The following is an 18,514-nucleotide window of genomic DNA, read 5'->3' as shown; positions in this document are numbered from 1 at the left end:
GGGGGGGATAGGAAGGGATGGGATGGGGAAACAAAGGAGGAGGCAACAATGCTTGATATGAAATGTACTCATTACCTTGCTCATGTAATTGTAACCCCTCTGTACACTATTTTGACAAGAAAAACAAAAGTCTCTCAGACATTCCTGCCCAGGCTGGGCTGGCTTTGAACGGTGATGCTCAGATCTAAGCCTCCTGAGTAGCTAGGATTACAGGTGTGAACCACTAGCACTCAGCTTGCATTTCCTTTTGGCTGATCTCAAAAGCTTCTTGGTATGCTGGTTATGAACGATTCACAATCCCTTTCTTGTCATCAGCAGCAGCAATCTCAGCCAAGTAGTGGTAGTAGTCTCTCTTCATTTTCAAATACAAGACTGCTTTCTGCTTGTGAAGCACTAGGGATAGAGAACGTTTCCAAAAGTGACAGTGCATCATTGTAGCTATCTCCTAGCTCATTCTTGATTCTATGTTCTTCATCATCTGCTGTTTTTCTCAGCACCTTCCATTTTTTTGCTCAATACTTGAAATGACCCTCTAAGATGACCTATAGGCATCTATAACATTTCTGTAAGCAACTGAGAGAAGATTCCTTTAATCATTAGACAATTCAGCTCTTTGCTCAGTGAGACTTCATGTCACCATATTGCTCAGCCTGCTAGGTCAGTTTGGCCTTCTGTACCAGCTCATTTGTACCCATGACTGGATTTTGTGTCCTGAGTAGGTGGTGGAGGACAGACAGGGTTTCAGTGGCTTCTGGGTGGTGGCAGGAGTGGCATTAAGGCTGAGACTTGGCCCTGGATCTTGAAGTTCACGGGCTCCAGTGATGGCGTTTCCTCCAATCCAATTTTATTGTTTTTTTTTTAATTCACACTGAAATTTTCAATCAATGAAAGTACATTTTGATTGATGCTCTCTTTTGCCATTTTAAAATGATTTCATATCCAGACATTATAGTAACATGTGGTTGTGGGATTTATTTTTGAAACAATACGATGTCAATGTGTATGTTGGCAGGTGCTCAATGTGAACATTCTATGACCTCTTACCACAATGAGATGAAGAATGAAGTCTTGCCTTCAACTCCAACTGTCATTGAGAGCCAAGAGGTTCACATTTGTGAACAGTTGGGATATGCTCAGGTTCCTTCTAAAATTCTGAGAAATGGGAAATCTTTACTATTGTTATGGAGGTATGTTTAGAGTTTCTGAATGCTGCTTTTACAAGAGACTGCTCAATGTTACTTAATCTATATTCCTCATCTTTTTTTTTTTTTTTTGGTCAGTCGTGGGACTTGAACTCTGGGCTTGGGCTCTATCCCTGTGCTTCTCAGCTCAAGGGGAGCTCTCTACTGCTTGAGCCACAGCGCCACTTCCAGTTTTTGAGTGGTTTTTATTGGAGATAAGAGTCTCATGGACTTTCCTTCCTGGGCTGGCTTTCAACCATGATCCTCAGATCTCAGCCTTCTGAAAAGCTAGGATTGCAGGTGTGAGCTACCAGTGCCCAGCTATTCCTCATCTTTTTAAAAATTCTCTAATAGGGGCTGGGAAGGTGGCTCAGTGGTAGAGTGCTTGCCTTATATGCATTAGGCCCTGGGTTTGATTCCTCAGCACCACATAAGCAGAAAAAGCCAGAAGTGGTGATGTGGCTGAAATGGTAGAACGCTAGCCTTGAGCTGAAGAGCTGAGGTACAGTGCCCAGGCCCAGGAAAGACAAAAAAAAAAGGAAGAAAGAAAAAAAACCAAACAATATCTTTACTTATTTTTAAATATGCAACAAAATACTACATTTTGACTTAAGGTTCTGCAATGAAACCATTTTTAAAAATACTTTTCTAATTTAAAATATTGTAGTTCTTTGAATGTAAACATCTTAGAAGAGAAAATGTAACAGGGGGCACACCTTCACTGCCCTTATCAGAAGGACTCGTGATACAAAATAGAACAATATCAAAATTTGATATGTGGCATAAGGAGTAGAGCACCAAGCTTGAGCATAAAAACCAAAGACTAATGTGCCATGAGTTTAAAGCTCTCTATGAGCACAAACAAAAAAAGATAAATATAGTAATAGAATATCATGAAACAAATTGTGCATCATCTTATTTGTGTTGATGTCCAAATAGAAAACATTAGACATGGAAATCCAGAAATTTTACATGGGTTTTCAGAGTAGTGTGTGTGTGTGAGAGAGAGAGAGAGAGAGAGAGAGAGAGAGAGAGAGAGAGAGAGAGAGAGAGAGAGAGAGAGAGAGAGAGAGAGAGAGAGAGAGAGAGAGAGAGAGAGAGAGAGGAGAGAGAGAGAGAGAGAGAGAGAGAGAGAGAGAGAGAGAGAGAGAGAGAGAGAGAGAGAGAGAGAGAGAGAGAGGATAACTGTCCCTGAAAGAGAGAAGATAACTTTGTCCCTGTGACTAGGGGGATCCTGAGGAAGTAGTCACAAGGCGTAGTGTCATCAGGTCAGTAGAGTGCATAGTGGATGATGAAGGGAAAATAGCTTGGATGGTTCTCAGTGAGTTAAGGACTGTGGGAGTGACTGGGTATCTATCCTGAAGCACCTGGTGAGGGTAAGACTGACTGGGCCCCTGATTGTTGAGGAGTACCTGAAGAGGCAGATAACTTTTCTCAGCTGACCTTGACCCCTGGCGTGTTTGACTCACATCAGTAATCAGCAGAAAGTTGTCATTCCCTTCATAGCATCACTTCAGTAGGACAAAAGACTAACCGGGGCCAATCAGTCAAGGAAAAGTGAATTCTTGGCACAGATATCAATTGGTAATTGGTTCAGGATGTTCTGATCTGTGAACCATCTTGGGAGCCACGTAGAACAATGGTCACAGGTGGGGTCACCTACTGATCAGAAAGGCTCCCTAGAGGTCTTTGACAGCAAGATGGTGAGTGGATTGTACAAGTGTGCTCTTCCTCATGTCCTTCAGAAAAAGTCCATTTCGAAGAAGGTGACCTATTTTTCCCCAGGAGTGGAAATGTAGACTTGGTAGGCATTCATGATTTGAATCTTTTCCTGGCTTAGGCTATCTACTAGAGCATCAGTATTTCCAGGATAAGTTGATGAAGATTTGAAGAAAGGGAAAAAAACTTGCTCTGGCTTTGGATTCCATGACATTATACAGAGGAATGAAGGGTTCCAGGAGATAGCTCTCCAGCACTCAACTAGATTCTTTTCTCATTACCATTACTCAGGAGTGTTGGGATTCTGAGGAAGTATTTAAAAACAATCTACCCTTCCCTCAGGGCTGGGTTGAGATCACAGGAAACAGTAGATATTATCTATGAGCTGCAATATAAAGGATGTAGAGTTAAGGCTCACTTGACTTTCCCATGGTTAGACAATTGGAATAACATAGGCAGGAGTAACATGTCCACAACAACCAACATGGAACTGTGGCATAGAATAATCTATTCATTGTATAGATGTCATGTTCTATTTGAATCCAGGGCTCAGCTATGCTTTAATGGCTAAGGAATTTCCATATTTGTTACATTCATATGGCTTCTGTCCTCTGGGTATTTTCTGAGACAAACTGACCTATGTCTTCTTGAAAAACTTTCCACATTTGTTGTATTCATAATATGTCTCTCCTGTGGGTAGTCAATGAAGAATCCTAAGCTGTGCCTTCTGAGTGAAAAACTGCACATTTGCTACATGCATGAGGCTTCTATCCAGTGTGGGTTCTCTGATATAAATTGAGTTTTTTCCAGGTGAAAGATCTTCCACATTTGTTATATTCCTAAGATTTCTCATGTGTATGAATTCACTTATGCCTGCTGAGTTGGGAGGTTCTGGTTAAATGATTTTCCACATTTGTTACATCTATAAGGTTTCTCAACTGTGTGAATTCTATCATGTGTGACCTCCACTTAAAATCTTTCCATAGTTGTTGCATTCATAAGGTTTCTATCCTGTATGTGTTCTCTGATGCAAAGTGACATGTGACTTCCGGCTGAAAGACTTTCCACATTTATTGCATTCATAAGGTTTCTCACCTGTGTGAATTCTTTTGTTTGTTGAGGGTTGACTTTTGGGTAAAGGACTTTTCACATATCTTACATTCATAAGCTTTCTCTGCTGTGTGTATTCTCTGATGGACATGAAGTTCTGTCTTCTGGATGAAAGACTTTGCACATTCGTTACATTTATATGGTTTCTCACCTGTGTGAATTCTTTTGTTTGTTGAGGGTTGACTTTCAGGTAAAGGACTTTTCATACATCTTACATTCATAAGGCTTCTCTCCTGTGTGTGTTCTCTGATGAATAGTAAGTTCTGCCTTCCAGTTGCAAGACTTTCCACATTTGTTACATTCATAAGGTTTCTCTCCTGTGTGTGTTCTTTGATGAACATGAAGGTATGCCTTACGGGTGAAAGACTGTCCACATTTTATACAGGCATCAGTTTCTCTCCTGTGTGTATTCTGTGGTGAACATGAAGGTGTGTCTTACGGGCGAAAGACCTTCCACATTTGTCACATTTATAAGGTTTCTCTGCTGTGTGTCTTCTCTGATGCAAAGTGAGGTCTGACTTCTGTCTGAAGGTGTTTCCACAGTTGTCACATTCAAAAGGTTTCTCTCCTGTATGGATTCTCCAATGAACAGTAAAGTTTGCCTTGTGTCTGAAAGATTTTCCACATTTGTTACATTCATAAGGTTTCTCTCCTGTGTGTGTTCTTTGATGAGCATGAAGGCATGCCTTACGGGTGAAAGACTGTCCACATTTTATACAGGCATAAGGTTTCTCTCCTGTGTGTATTCTGTGGTGAACATGAAGGTGTGTCTTACGGGCGAAAGACCTTCCACATTTGTCACATTTATAAGGTTTCTCTCCTGTGTGTCTTCTCTGATGCAAAGTGAGGTCTGACTTCTGTCTGAAGGTGTTTCCACAGTTGTCACATTCATAAGGTTTCTCTCCTGTATGGATTCTCCAATGAACAGTAAAGTTTGCCTTGTGTCTGAAAGATTTTCCACATTTGTTACATTCATAAGGTTTCTCTCCTGTGTGTGTTCTTTGATGAGCATGAAGGTGTGTCTTACGGGTGAAAGACCTTCCACATTTGTCACATTTATAAGGTTTCTCTCCTGTGTGTATTCTGTGGTGAACATGAAGGTGTGTCTTACGGGAGAAAGACCTTCCACATTTGTCACATTTATAAGGTTTCTCTCCTGTGTGTCTTCTCTGATGCAAAGTGAGGTCTGACTTCTGTCTGAAGGTGTTTCCACAGTTGTCACATTCATAAGGTTTCTCTCCTGTGTGTGTTCTTTGATGAACATGAAGGGATGCCTTACGGGTGAAAGACTGTCCACATTTTATACATGCATAAGGTTTCTCTCCTGTGTGTATTCTGTGGTGAACATGAAGGTGTGTCTTACGGGTGAAAGACCTTCCACATTTGTCACATTTATAAGGTTTCTCTCCTGTGTGTATTCTGTGGTGAACATGAAGGTGTGTCTTACGGGTGAAAGACCTTCCACATTTGTCACATTTATAAGGTTTCTCTCCTGTGTGTCTTCTCTGATGCAAAGTGAGGCCTGACTTATGTCTGAAGGAGTTTCCACAGTTGTCACAGTCATAAGGTTTCTCTCCTGTATGGATTCTCCAATGGACAGTAAAGTTTGCCTTGTGTCTGAAAGATTTTCCACATTTGTTACATTCATAAGGTTTCTCTCCTGTGTGTGTTCTCTGATGAAAAATGAGGTATGACTGCCTGAAGGTCTTTCCACATTTCTTGCATTCAGAAGTTTTCTCTTCTGTGTGAGTTCTCCGATGCCTGCTGAGAGATGACTTCTGGGTAGGAAATTTCCTACATTCCTCATATGCATAGGGTAGCTCTACTGTGCGTGTTTCAGGCTGGAAAGTCAGGTCTGACTTCTGAAAGATAAATTTTGCAAATTGGAAACTCATCAGACTACTCCTCTGGAGCTTTGCTCTGAGGTTTTGTAAGGTATATTGCTTTAGTGAAAGACTAATGGACTAATGTCCACTACATGGACAAGGATTCTGTCCTGAGTATATTTTCTGATGTGTAGTGACTATAAGGCTAAAGTAGAATGTTTTCGTACAGACCATACATTCAGGTGCTCTCCTTACTCTCTGAAGTATTTCTTAGACAAGGAGAGCTGACTTATAGTCTTTTCTATATTTACTAAGTGGAAGGTCTCTCTCACACAAACCCAATTACATCTAAAAAATATGATCTCTAGCCGGGCGCTGGTGGCTCACGCCTGTAATCCTAGCTACTCAGGAGGCTGAGATCTGAGGATTGCGGTTCAAAGCCAGCCCGGGCAGGAAGGAAGGTTCATGAGACTCTTATCTCCAATAAACTGCTAGAAAAACGAAAGTGGTGCTGTGACTCAAGCGGTAAAGTGCTTACCTTGAGCTGAAGAGCACAAGGACAGCACCCAAGCCCAGAGTTCAAGCCCCATGACCAAAAAAAAAAAAAGAATATGATCTCTAACCCAGGCACTGGTGGTTTATGCTGTAATCCTGGTTACTCAAGAGGCTGAGATCTAAGAACTGTGGTTCAAAGCCAGGCAGGGCAGGAAAGTCTGTGAGACTCTTATCTCCAATAAAGTACCAGAAAACAGGAATTGGTGCTGTGGCTCAGGTGGTAGAGCACTGCGTTGAGCTGAAGAGCTGAGGGACAGTGCACAGACCCTGAGTTCAAGCCCCACAACTGACAAAAAAGCTTTTTAAATAAGAAAAATTTTAAAAAAGAATATGGTCTCTGAGTTTAATACTTCCCTTCTCCATATTCAAAATTCTGCAGCTCATTTGGAGTTCTCATACTTTTGACTAAAATGTTCTGAATATCTGCAGGATTCTTCAATTACAGGAGACACACCAGGCCTACATGCAGCATGCATCTCATCAGGCTCACTATACTGATACTCAATGAAATCCTCAGTCCTTATCTCTAAGGAGTTCACATTATTTCTAATCACCTCTGGCTTATGTTTTGAGCTCAAATTAAGGGTCATTACTAATCTCACCCTTTCCTCCACTGTGTTAATTTTCGTGACTGTTGCTTCACACAGACATTCATCTGGACTTTGCTGGCACATCTTAATCACATCCTCAATTCCTGGGACATCTAAGATGAGTCATAGAAAAAAAGATAAAAAATAAGTAAAATCCAAAGTTCACTTAGTGTAGACATTTATTTCATTGTAACTGTTAGAGATTTTAAAATATCAAAGTCAGAAATGATTTATAGAAAATATATGCTTTTTTCTCAAATGTATTGAAGTAATACTGATTACTTCCAGTGGAAAATAATGTTTTTGTGTTTAAATTTTTTCTTCTTTTATATCAGAGGAAATATTTACTCAAATCACTCAACTATGTGCTGCTAGAATTTTAAGCCAAGTACTAGCCATCTGCCTTTAGTAATTACGGTGTTGTTTTTCTCAAATATACTTTTGTTTGATCATAAGGGGATAGCTGCTGTGTTTTTCATTTTTCTTGAAAAAATTTATGTACTGTGCTGCTTTTTTCTTAACTAGTAGGTTAGGAAAAGTAATATTTTCTAGATTCAGAGACCAAAAGAATGTTTTATACACCCCTTGTCCTTTCACTTAAACAGGAATTGTTCTCAGAAGTAAGGATTCATACCTATATCTCTTCAGTTCTAACTTCTTAGTAAGAATTACTTTTAGGTCCCTTTGAGAATTTTAAAAACCATTTCTCTCCATCTTTAACAAAGTTTCATCAAAATTCCTTTTCTAACACTCCTGCCTTTTAGATTCATGGAAGACCAAATATCCTCCAGGTAAAGATCACTCAATTATCCTCTCTATACTAAAATCTTTGGTTCTGAATCCCAGTCTCTGCCAACCATGACTGATAAGAAATTTGCCTTCTCTGGGGCTGGGAAGGTGGCTCAGTGGTACAGCGCTTGCCTTGCATGCATGAGGCCCTGGGTTTGATTCCTCAGCACCACATAAGCAGAAAAAAAAAGCCGGAAAGTGGCACTGTGGCTCAAATGGTAGAGCACTAGCCTTATGTTGAAGTGCTGAGGGACAGTACCCAGGCCCAGAGTTCAGGCCCACGACTGGACCCCCCCCCCAAAAAAAAGAAATTTGCTTTCTCAAAGGATAGTAGCCCAGAAGTACTCCTTATTTCCACTTACCCGGATTGTGCTAGTTTCAAAGAAAATGATATCTCATTTCCTCCATTACTTTTTGTTGGTTTGTTTCAGAATGATTTCCATACAGAGAAAGAGAATTGCTAACTATAACTCAACTGCCACACAGAATTCAGGGTATCTCCATATTAATTCTTGATTCACAAAGGAGATAAAGGATCACATAATTCTCTGACTAGGAACATTATTGCTCAGTTCAGCACAAGATGAACTTACCAACTGGGGGCTGGATCCAATGTCACTATGCAAGGTGCATTAACTTACCTGAGAAATTCTTGTCTGAGGCTTCTCCTATCCATGGTTCTACACCTTGCTCCAGCTTGACAATCAAGTTAGGTTTAGGAACACAGTGCTCTGTTAATAAGAACCAGTGCAGAACTATTGTTCATGCTGAGTCATTATTCCTCTAACATCTCAGACATCCTGTTCACAATGTTGCTCTTAAATGTTGTTTCTCAGTTTTCACTGGCTTCATGATTGACTTTCCCCCAGCTTTGGATTTATTTTACTGGTTTTGTTGCTTAATCTCGGCCCTTGTGCTCTATGATAGCATTGTAAAAGTTTAAGTCCCCTCTACACTTTTAATTTTTGAGTGGTTAATTGGAGATAAGAGTCTCATGGGGACTATTCAGCCATTGCTGGCTTCAAACTGAAATTCCCCAGATTCAGCCTTCTGAGTAGCTAGGATTATAGGCCTGAACCATTGCACCCAGGGACAGGTTTGGATTATAAATAGCCACTTTCAACTAGTGATTTCCAGTTCATATTTCCAATAGTCATACCTCTTCTACTGTATACCACCTAAAATAATCACCTCAAGTTTGGAAGACAGTCTCCTGTTAGTGGAGCATAGTTTAAAACTTTTGTCAAATTTCTGATTTGCTCCTTGAAGAATGAGAATAAAATTGCCTCAAGAGTTACATGATAAAGTTGAAGTTTTCCTTTGGAAGACATGATACTTCTCACACACTGGAACTTTACATTTAAATACTATTGAAAATCTGACAAATATTCAGATATCTACTGAAAACAAATCATTTGACTTTGCAAATTAGTATGACTTTTGCTCACCCAAAGACACCAGGTTGTTGTAGGTCTCCAGCATTACATCTCTATACAAGGTCCTCTGAGCAGTGTCCAGGTCCATCCACTCCTCCCAGCTAAAGTCCACAGACAAATCATCAAATGACACCAGCTTCTGTGAGGGTATATTTCCATCAAATAATTAGCCTTCAGTCATGGGAACAGTAGGTCCGGAATTTCACCCTTTTAACATGTATTTTGTGTCATCTATACATTGGGAGAATTAAAAATCAAATATTTTGCCTCTATGTTAACACTAATTAAAATACAAAGATTCCCTAATAAATCAGAACACATTTTTGGTGCTAGCAAGAGAAAGAAGATAACAATTCTAAGGAGCTAATAACCTGACATGATAACATTAAATATAAGTAGGTACCAGAAAGATGTTTTGATAAAATTTACTACATATTAGGGTAACAATATAGTAAAAAAAATTACTTTTTCTTCCCAGTGAAGAGCCTATTTAGATCTTCTATTAAAAAGTATTGTTGTAAGCAATCAAAACACATTAAGGACATCACATGGACTACATACCACTTTAGTAGATCTACAAAAAGCACAGTGTCCAGGTTAATGTTAAATGGAGTAATAGTACTCAAGAAAGTAGCTAATGATTGATAAGGCCATACAAGATTTGACTTAGTTCCCACAATAACAATATCCTATGTCAATCATTTTTGTTATTAATTTTCTAAAGAATGTAGTAAGGTCATAGATATTCTGATACTTCCTTCCTAAGTAAAAAAGAACTGCTAGCATGAATTTTTGTAAACACTGCCTACCTCCTACAATATAGACTATAGGTGAGGGAGTAATAAAATATTTCTTGAAAAGATTATTTGAAATAAAATACAACACTTAATTTGAATCATGAAATATTTGAGTTTAGGTTGAATATTAATTCTGCATAAACCAATAACAATAATCTTGTTTCATTGTAATATCCAATTAACTGTTAATGTTAAATATTCAGGTAAGAATAAACAAAACAATTGCTTCTGGCTCAACTGGTATCCTATCCTACTTACTTTGGAGGCTGAGGTCTATAAACCAGCCTGAGTAGACAACTCAATTTAAGCAGCTAATAAGCAGGTTGGACTCATGGCTAAAGTGATGGGCCCAACATTGAATGAAGAAGCTAACTGACTATGAGGGCTGTGAGTTCAAGATCCAGTACTAGCCCAAGAAAGGTATGATGGTGATTGAGGTAGGAATATCAAATGAGTTTCCAAGTTAGATACCAACTGTGACAACACAGCAATCCTCATCTCAGAGCTAAAGAGAAAAGAAAAAGTGGAACAGGGAGAGAAGGGGAGCAAAGGGGTAGGGAAAAGAAGAAAGAAGAGGGGCAAGAGAGGTGTGGAGAGGAGGGAAAGAGAGGGAAAGGGCAGGAAGAAAAGAAGAGAGGAGGGAAGAAAAGCTTCATGACATTAGATTTGACAGTAACTCCTTGGATAGGACACCAAAAGTATCTGATACAAAGCTAAACATTATTTAAATTCATACACTTAAAACTTTTCCTTCAAAAGGTACAATGAACCAAAAAGAAAAAACATGGTATAAAAGAAAATGTTCTCAAATATTTCTAAATATGTTAATTACTGGAATGCATTAGAAAATATAAAACCAATCCAAAACTACTGCACAGAAAATCTGATTTTAAAATGGGAAAAAAACTGAAGAATATATGCAAATAGTAAATAATAGTAATGAGAAAAATTCATATCAAAATTATAATGAAATAACTAACAATCTCTCTATGTGTATATGTCTTTAGGTTTTTCTAATTTTCTTTGGCTCTGGAATCCCATAGAACTATCTAGGCAACACTTTCCCTATATAATGGATAATAAAAATCTGAATTCTAAGAGCCACATCAGCAAATTAAATTGATCAGTAAGAAAAACTAGTTCCCAGATAGATCAGTTGAAGAAAAGAAAAAAAGAGACAGATGGATGGAAGAGGCCCTGAGAGAAAGAAAATGAAAAAGTGATAGAAAAATAGATACAAAAAGAGAGAGCGAGAAAAATAATGAAAGCTAGTGAGTAGAAAATCTAGAATAAATAGTTCTGGAATCCTTAGCCAGAGCAATAAGGTAAGAAAAGGACATTAAAGAGAGCCACAAAAGGAAGGAAGAAATTAAACTATCCCTATTTGCAGATGACATGATCTTATACCTAAACGACCCCCAAAATTCCACTCCCAAACTCACAGAACTTATAAGTCACTTGAGCAAAGTAGCAGGATATGAAACTAGTGCACAAAAATCAGTTGCCTTTCAGTATATCAACAATATACAAGAAGAAAGGGAAATCAGGAAAACAACATCATTCATAATAACCTCCAAATGGCTAGGAATTAACCTAACCAAAGATGTAAAGGACCTATTTAGTGAAAACTATAAAAGCCTAAAGAAAGAAATTAAAGAGGACATCAGGAAATGGAAAGACCTTCCATGTTCTTGGATAGGCAGAATCAATATTGTGAAAATGGCCATCCTGCCAAAAATGATATACAAATTCAATGCAGTTCCAATAAAAATCCCAATGACATTCTTTATGGAAATAGAGAAAACAACCCAAAAATTCATCGGGAACTGCAAAAGACCTAGAATACCCAAAGCAATCCTAGGCAAAAGGAGCAAAGCAGGAGGTATCACAATACCAGATTTCAAGCTCTTCTATAGAGTCATAATAACAAAACAGCTTTGTGTTGGCACTAAAATAGACCTGAAAACCAATGGAATAGACTAGAAGACCTAGAAATAAAACCACATACTTACCATCAGCTGCTGTTTGACAAAGGAGCTAAAGACATACACTGGAAAAAACATAGTCTCTTCAACGATTGGTGCTGGGAAAACTGGGCAGCCACATGCAGAAAACTATAGTGGACCCCAGCCTAATACCATGCACTAATATCAACTCAAAATGGATTAAAGATCTTAACATCAAACCTCAAACTCTGAAACTACCGCAGGACAGAGTAGGAGAGACACTGGAACTTAAAGACACAAGCAGTACCTTCTTGAACAGAGAGTCCCAGGGTCACAACAATTGGAGAGAGACTCGACAACTGGGACTACCTTAAAATAAAGTTTCTGCACAGCTACAGACATAGCTACCAAACTAGAAAGACAGCCAAACAACTGGGAAAAGATATTTACCAGCAATATACCAGACAAAGGCCTAATATCCACTATATACAGGGAACTCAAGAAACTAATCTCTCCCAAATCTAACAAACCAATAATTAAATGGGAAAGGGATCTAAAGGGAAATTTCTCAGAAGAAGAGATAAAAATGGCAATTAAACACAGGAAATGTTCATCATCCCAGGGCATAAAGGAAATGCAAATAAAAACAACCCTGAGGTACCACCTTACCATAGTCAGAATGGCTTAGATCCTAAATTCAAACAACAACAAATGAAGGTGGGGATGTGGAGAAAGATTAGTGGTGGGAATGCATTCGCAGTGGGAATGTAACTAATGCAACCACTCTGGAAAAAGCAGTCTGGAGGTTCCTCAGAAAACTAAACATACACCTTACCTATGACCCAGCTATATCACTCCTAGGTATCTACCCTGAGCAACAGGAACCAGGATACAAGGACACATGCACCTCCATGTTCATTGCTGCACTTTTCACAATAGCCAAGATATGGAAACAACACAGATGCCCACTACAGATGAATGGATCCAAAATTGTGGTACCTATATACAATGGAATTTTTTATGTAGCCATTAGAAAGGACAAAATAATGACATTTGTAGGAAAATAGAACTAGAACAAATCATGTTGAGCAAAATAAGCCAAGCTGACATATGGTCTCCCTGATATACAAGTGCACATATGAGGGAATCTAGGAGGAGGGTATAGAATCAGAAAGAAACAAGTGATAAAATACAGCAAAGGGGTCTATCAGCTGCCCTGGACATCCATGAAAGTGAACTACATACACAACTCAAGGGCAGTGGTGCAAGGGAGGGAATGAGAGAGAAAGAGGGAATAGCTTACACTAAGCACAAAGAAAGAAATGTGCATATCACCCGACATGGAAGAGATAGTTGTATTGTCAAAGTTTGTAGAGTTCACAAGCTTCATAGACCATGATGATGACAATTAGCCTTGTAAAGTTAAAAATGTGTTTTGACTTTGGCTAACTATCCCAAAATATTGTGGAAATTTAAGTAATCACTTCATCTCAATAAATAAATTTTAAAACATTGGAAACAAGCAAATCTGCACTCAAGACAAAAGGTGAGATTTTATAAACTACTAAATCTATAAGCAATTTTTAATTAATTTATGAACATGTTCCTCAAGCTGGACCTGTTTTTTCTGTTTTTAAATCTTAGACATACTTAGGTTCATAAAATGGAATGTACAGTAAAGAGGAATAAAAAGCAACTCACCAGAGATCCGTTCATTCTTTCTTGCTGTTGACAATGAACAGATTATTCTGGAAGCATGGCTGGAAGATAAGCCAAATTACAGAGTCAGGAAAAAACCTGTGTGATTTTGCCCCAGATTTTCCTGCTCAAACCATTATACATAAGCTGGAAAAGCATAAAGCCTTCTTATAAGGGAAGATTGTTTCAAGTGTGAAGTAAAGCATTGAACACTAAAGACAAATCCACAGTCCATTAGTTGGTATAGTATAAAAGCAATTCATGTCTATGTTTAATATACATGTAGAATTCATAAAAACTAATGTTCCCACAAAATAATTGAATAATTGAAACCAAAAAAAATTATATCACATTTTTACTAAAACTAGTTATTACTGAAATACACTTAGGGACACATGAGCTATTAATCTATTAATGCACAGGTATCCATCTTAGGACTCCAGTGACCATTTGTGCTCTACCTCATACATACTTAGACACCATGGAATGCATGTATGTTATAACTTAATTTTTCTCACCCAGAGTTATACCGGAAAAAATATATACAATTGGTTTTTCTAATGTTATAGTGTTCCAATAATGGTTGCCAAATGGCCTAATTCCCTGTATCGAAATACTCAGAGCACCCTTGTGCAATGACTTGCTATTTGCCATTGAACCTGCTTGACACCAGTAAAGATGATGCAAACACAGGTTTGAGAAGCTCCTAATTCTCTTTCCTAAACAGTAAAATTAAGAACCTTGGGGGCTGGGAAGGTGGCTCAGTGGTAGAGCGCTTGCCTTGCATGCATGAGGCCCTAGGTTTGATTCCTCAGCACCACATAAGCAAAAAGAAAAAAGCTGGGGCGACCCCTGCCACCGGCAGCGGGATGCGGGGGGGCCTGGCCACAGAGAACTCAGAGAACTCCGGGGCCTGGAGCACGGCCCCGCCCAGCCCCGGCCTCGCCTCACCTCCCGGCCCAAAAGGCCGCGCGCACTCCCCAGTACCCTGATTTCTGCAGCGGGCAGTGGGATGTAGTCTCCAGAAAGCAGTGCTTCCTCCAGCACCTCCTGTTGGACTTTGTGGTGGATTCCAAGGTGTGACACCTCCCTGGGATAGCTTCCCTGACACCCTACAGTTCCATTAGACTGGTTGTATGTTTGTCATCTGGGTATTGCAGAAGGGCCTGGGGTAAGTGCCACTGACCGCCAAAGCCTTGGTCCTGCTGAAGTGAACATTCTTAGGGACCCTGCAAACTACTTACCAGCACTGAGGATGCTCCCTATTTGGAAAGAGATTCTAAGTTGCACATTTCAAGTCCTGGAGAAGTAACATGTCCAAAGTGGAAAGGGAGCAATGACAAGGCCTTCAGCCTGTCAATGGCTCATGCTGTCAAAGCCCGGATTGGAAGCAGGCCCTGGGGTTTTGAAGACCAGCCGTGGAGTTAAGCTGGGAAATGCAAGATAGAGGGGCCCTTCATGCTGCATCATCTCATAGCAGAAAGCAGAAGAGGAAGGGACAATGAGAGAGAAAGAGCTTGAACTCACAACGTCAAGCTCTTTAATAATGAGCATGAAACCATTTGGGGATTTAAGTTTCCACTGCACATTCAAACCGCAACAGCACCTATCATGGGCCAGCAGTTTGTAGATGAAGTTGCATTGGCTACAAGATCTGATGGATGTTGTGAATGAAGACTTACGAGTGAAATTGGTCTGTCTGTTACTCATCAGTGAGAAGTTCCTGGCTGTCACTCTTCCTTTTAATACTCTATTGAATTTAGAGATTCCCCAACTGATTCAATAAGCAGAGCAAAGGAAAATGTGGTCAACTACCTGAGGCTGTTACCATTGCTTTCAATTTGGGGATGAAAATGGAAGGAACTGGAAGAATGTTTTAATGGTCAGCTATTGGCTGGAAGCAGCCCCTAGAGCACATGACCTCATTTCTCGGCTTCTACAAGCAAACGCAGTCTGAAAATACTAAGTGGAAGATTCCAAAAATTAACTAACTTCTTACAGTATGTTGTTGTGATTGTTGTTTTTGCCAATCCCTTATTGTGTCTAGTTTAGAAACGAAACATTATCCTAGGTGTACATGGATAGGAAAACCATTGGTCCTTCAAGGCTCAGTTCCGTTTGTGGTTTGGGGCATCCTCTAAGGGTTGTGAAATAGGATACAAGGGATTGTAACATAGCATGTCTATAGGACAACTCCAGGTAGCAGGCCTTCGATGAGACACATGTTGTAAACATAGGCAGAAAGAGGAAATGTTTGTAGACAAAGAACAAAAATGTCACCCCATTTGTAGATTAAAAAAAAAAAAAAGTGGGGACTGGGAAGGTGGCTCAGTGGTAGAGCGCTTGCCTTGCATGCCTGAGGCCCTGGGTTCAATTCCTCAGCACCACATAAGCAAAAAGAAAAAAGCCGGAAGTGATGCTGTGGCTCAAGAGGTAGAGCACTAGCCTTGAGCTGAAGAGCTGAGGGACAGTGCCCAGGCCCAGAGTTCAGGCCTCATGACCGGACCCAAAAAAAAAAAAAAAAAAAAAGTAAAGCCAGGAGCCTATGGTTCAGGCCTATAATCCTAGCTACTTAGGAGACTGAGATCTGAAGATTTCAGTTCAAAGTCAGCCTGAGTAGAAAACTCAGACTCATATCTCCAATTAATCACACACACACACATACACACACACAGCTGGGAGTGGTGCTGTGGCTCAAGTGGTACTAGCCTTGAGCAAAAAAGCTCAGGGACAGTGCATGAGTTTCAGCCCAGGACTGGCACAAAAATAAATACATATACATACATACGTACATGCATACATACATGCATACATACATACATGCATGCATGCATACACGTCCTTCCATGAAGCCATGGAACAGCAACCACGTCAGAATTGCTTGGTCAGGAGGTAACAGAGAACTCAGCCTGCATTAGGTTCATAGGAGGAAAATCTTCCAGCTCAATATGAAACTAACTTTGACCCCATTTTACAGTTAAAAAAAAGAAAGAAAGAAAAAAACACACCCAGAAGTCCCAATCCTTTAAAATCCTATCTTTAAATAAAACAGAATTCTAGTCTCAAAAAAAAAAAAGAAAAAGAAAAAAGCTGGAAGTGGCACTGTGGCTCAAGTGGTAGAGCACTAGCCTGGAGCTGAAGAGCTGAGGGACAGCGCTCAGGCCCAGAGTTTAGGCCCCACAACCGCCCCCCCCCCAAAAAAAAGAACCTTGGCCATCCTGCTGGAGATACAGGGCCTAATAAAGATGCAACATAAAATACTGCTCATAGGAGTGACACAATCCAACCAACAACCCTCAGCAAAGGACACAGAATATTAAAGTTTTCTATGTTACTTAAACAACATTAACTCTAAATACTAAGCTGAGGACACCCCAAATTTTAGATTCATAAAAGTTAAATATAATGAATTAAATAGCTGTGAACTTTTGCTTATACTTGTTGGTTTATCACATAGGAATTGCTATTATCCACAGTTCTGGTTTTTTTTTTTTTACACAATTACTTAGAATGGAAATTTGCTAATCTAAAATAACATAAACTGGGTTGTAGGGGAGGGAAAGTAAAAGAAAATTGAGGGAAGGAAGAACAAGTTTGAAAAGAAATGTACTCATTACCTTACTTATGTAACTGCAACCCCTCTGCAAATCACCTTGACAATAAAAAAGGAAAAAAAAAAGGAAGTAAAATCTGAAACACCATCTTACTGACCATACATAATTGCTCTGTGTGAGAAAACACAGAAACACATAGACCTACAAAGTCCTTGATCACCTATATAAATGTTTGGTAATAAAATTAGAGATAATTATGTTGAATTCTCTATTGGTGAAAAAAAAATGAACTTTACGGTGATATTTGCCAAGAATGAGAATCTACTCTGCAGATTTCAGTGAGGATGTTTTAGGAAAGACAATATGAATCATTTTAAAGCAATGTTTGTATCTTACTACTGGTTTTGTCCGCATCACCTGAATGCTTTCATACTTTAAAAAACTTTAAAAGATTTAATTATTGGCAATGTGTCTATATTCACAATGCTTGACACCGGGAGTGAAATATATTTCAGGGTGGGCATTTTTTTTCTTTTGGGATTTGGACTATCATCATAAACATAAGTGACTGAAGATCACTCCTTAAACATTAAAAAATTTCTATTTCAGGTTGGCCGCAGTTGCTGGATGGTAGGCGGTGGCTGTGGCCTGCTGGAGAATGCAAACCCCCTCATCTATGAGCGCTCTGGGGAGCGGCCCATGACTGCAGGGGAGGAGGACGGGGAGGTTTCTGACAGAATTGACGCACCAGAGATCTTCGATCTTATTCGCTCCATCAATGACCCAGGGCATCCCCTGACCCTAGAGGAGTTGAACGTAGTAGAGCAAGTTCGGGTTCAGGTTAGTGACCCTGAGATCACAGTGGCGGTGGCCTTCACGCCCACCATTCTGCACTGCAGCATGGCCACCCTTATTGGTTTGTCTATCAAAGTCAAGCTTCTGCGATCCCTTCCCCAGCGTTTCAAGATGGATGTGCACATTACCCCAGGAACCCACGCCTCGGAGCATGCAGTGAACAAACAGCTTACAGATAAGGAGCGAGTAGCAGCTACCCTGGAGAACACCCACCTACTAGAGGTTGTGAATCAGTGTCTGTCAGCTCGTTCTTAAGCTTGGCTTCTGACTCCCAGCCTGCACACTGGTCTCTACTGGCCCCAGCTGCATCCAGGGGTCATGACTTTGTTTTCTTGAATCACTGACAATGAGAAATTAACATTCTGCATTTTGTAATAAACCTTTAATTTATATTCATTAAAAAATTTCTATTTCAGATTATTTTATTAGACATATTACTACCAATTATAGCTGGGAGT

At 39.6% G+C, this 18,514-nt stretch overlaps 1 protein-coding gene and 1 pseudogene across 1 annotated transcript; one reads left to right on the top strand and one right to left on the bottom strand.

Annotated features, from left to right (window-relative positions):
• Positions 1–280: 280 nt before the first annotated feature.
• LOC138806738 (zinc finger protein 84-like) lies at positions 281–12,066 on the bottom strand. Its single transcript, XM_069992084.1, has 7 exons — positions 12,016–12,066; positions 9,219–9,345; positions 8,412–8,501; positions 6,994–7,094; positions 4,433–5,872; positions 4,226–4,361; positions 281–393 (listed from the first exon to the last, which is right to left on the bottom strand). The coding sequence occupies exons 1-7, from the start codon at positions 12,064–12,066 to the stop codon at positions 281–283; spliced, it is 2,058 nt and encodes a 685-aa protein (XP_069848185.1).
• Positions 12,067–17,828: 5,762 nt separating this feature from the next.
• LOC138806749 (cytosolic iron-sulfur assembly component 2B pseudogene) lies at positions 17,829–18,311 on the top strand (annotated as a pseudogene).
• The last annotated feature ends 203 nt before the right edge of the window (positions 18,312–18,514 follow it).

This window comes from Dipodomys merriami, unplaced genomic scaffold (assembly GCF_024711535.1).
Source record: "Dipodomys merriami isolate MVZ:Mamm:240054 unplaced genomic scaffold, mDipMer1.0.p SCAF_407, whole genome shotgun sequence".
NCBI lineage: Eukaryota > Metazoa > Chordata > Mammalia > Rodentia > Heteromyidae > Dipodomys > Dipodomys merriami.
This window is presented reverse-complemented; position numbering and strand designations above follow the sequence as displayed.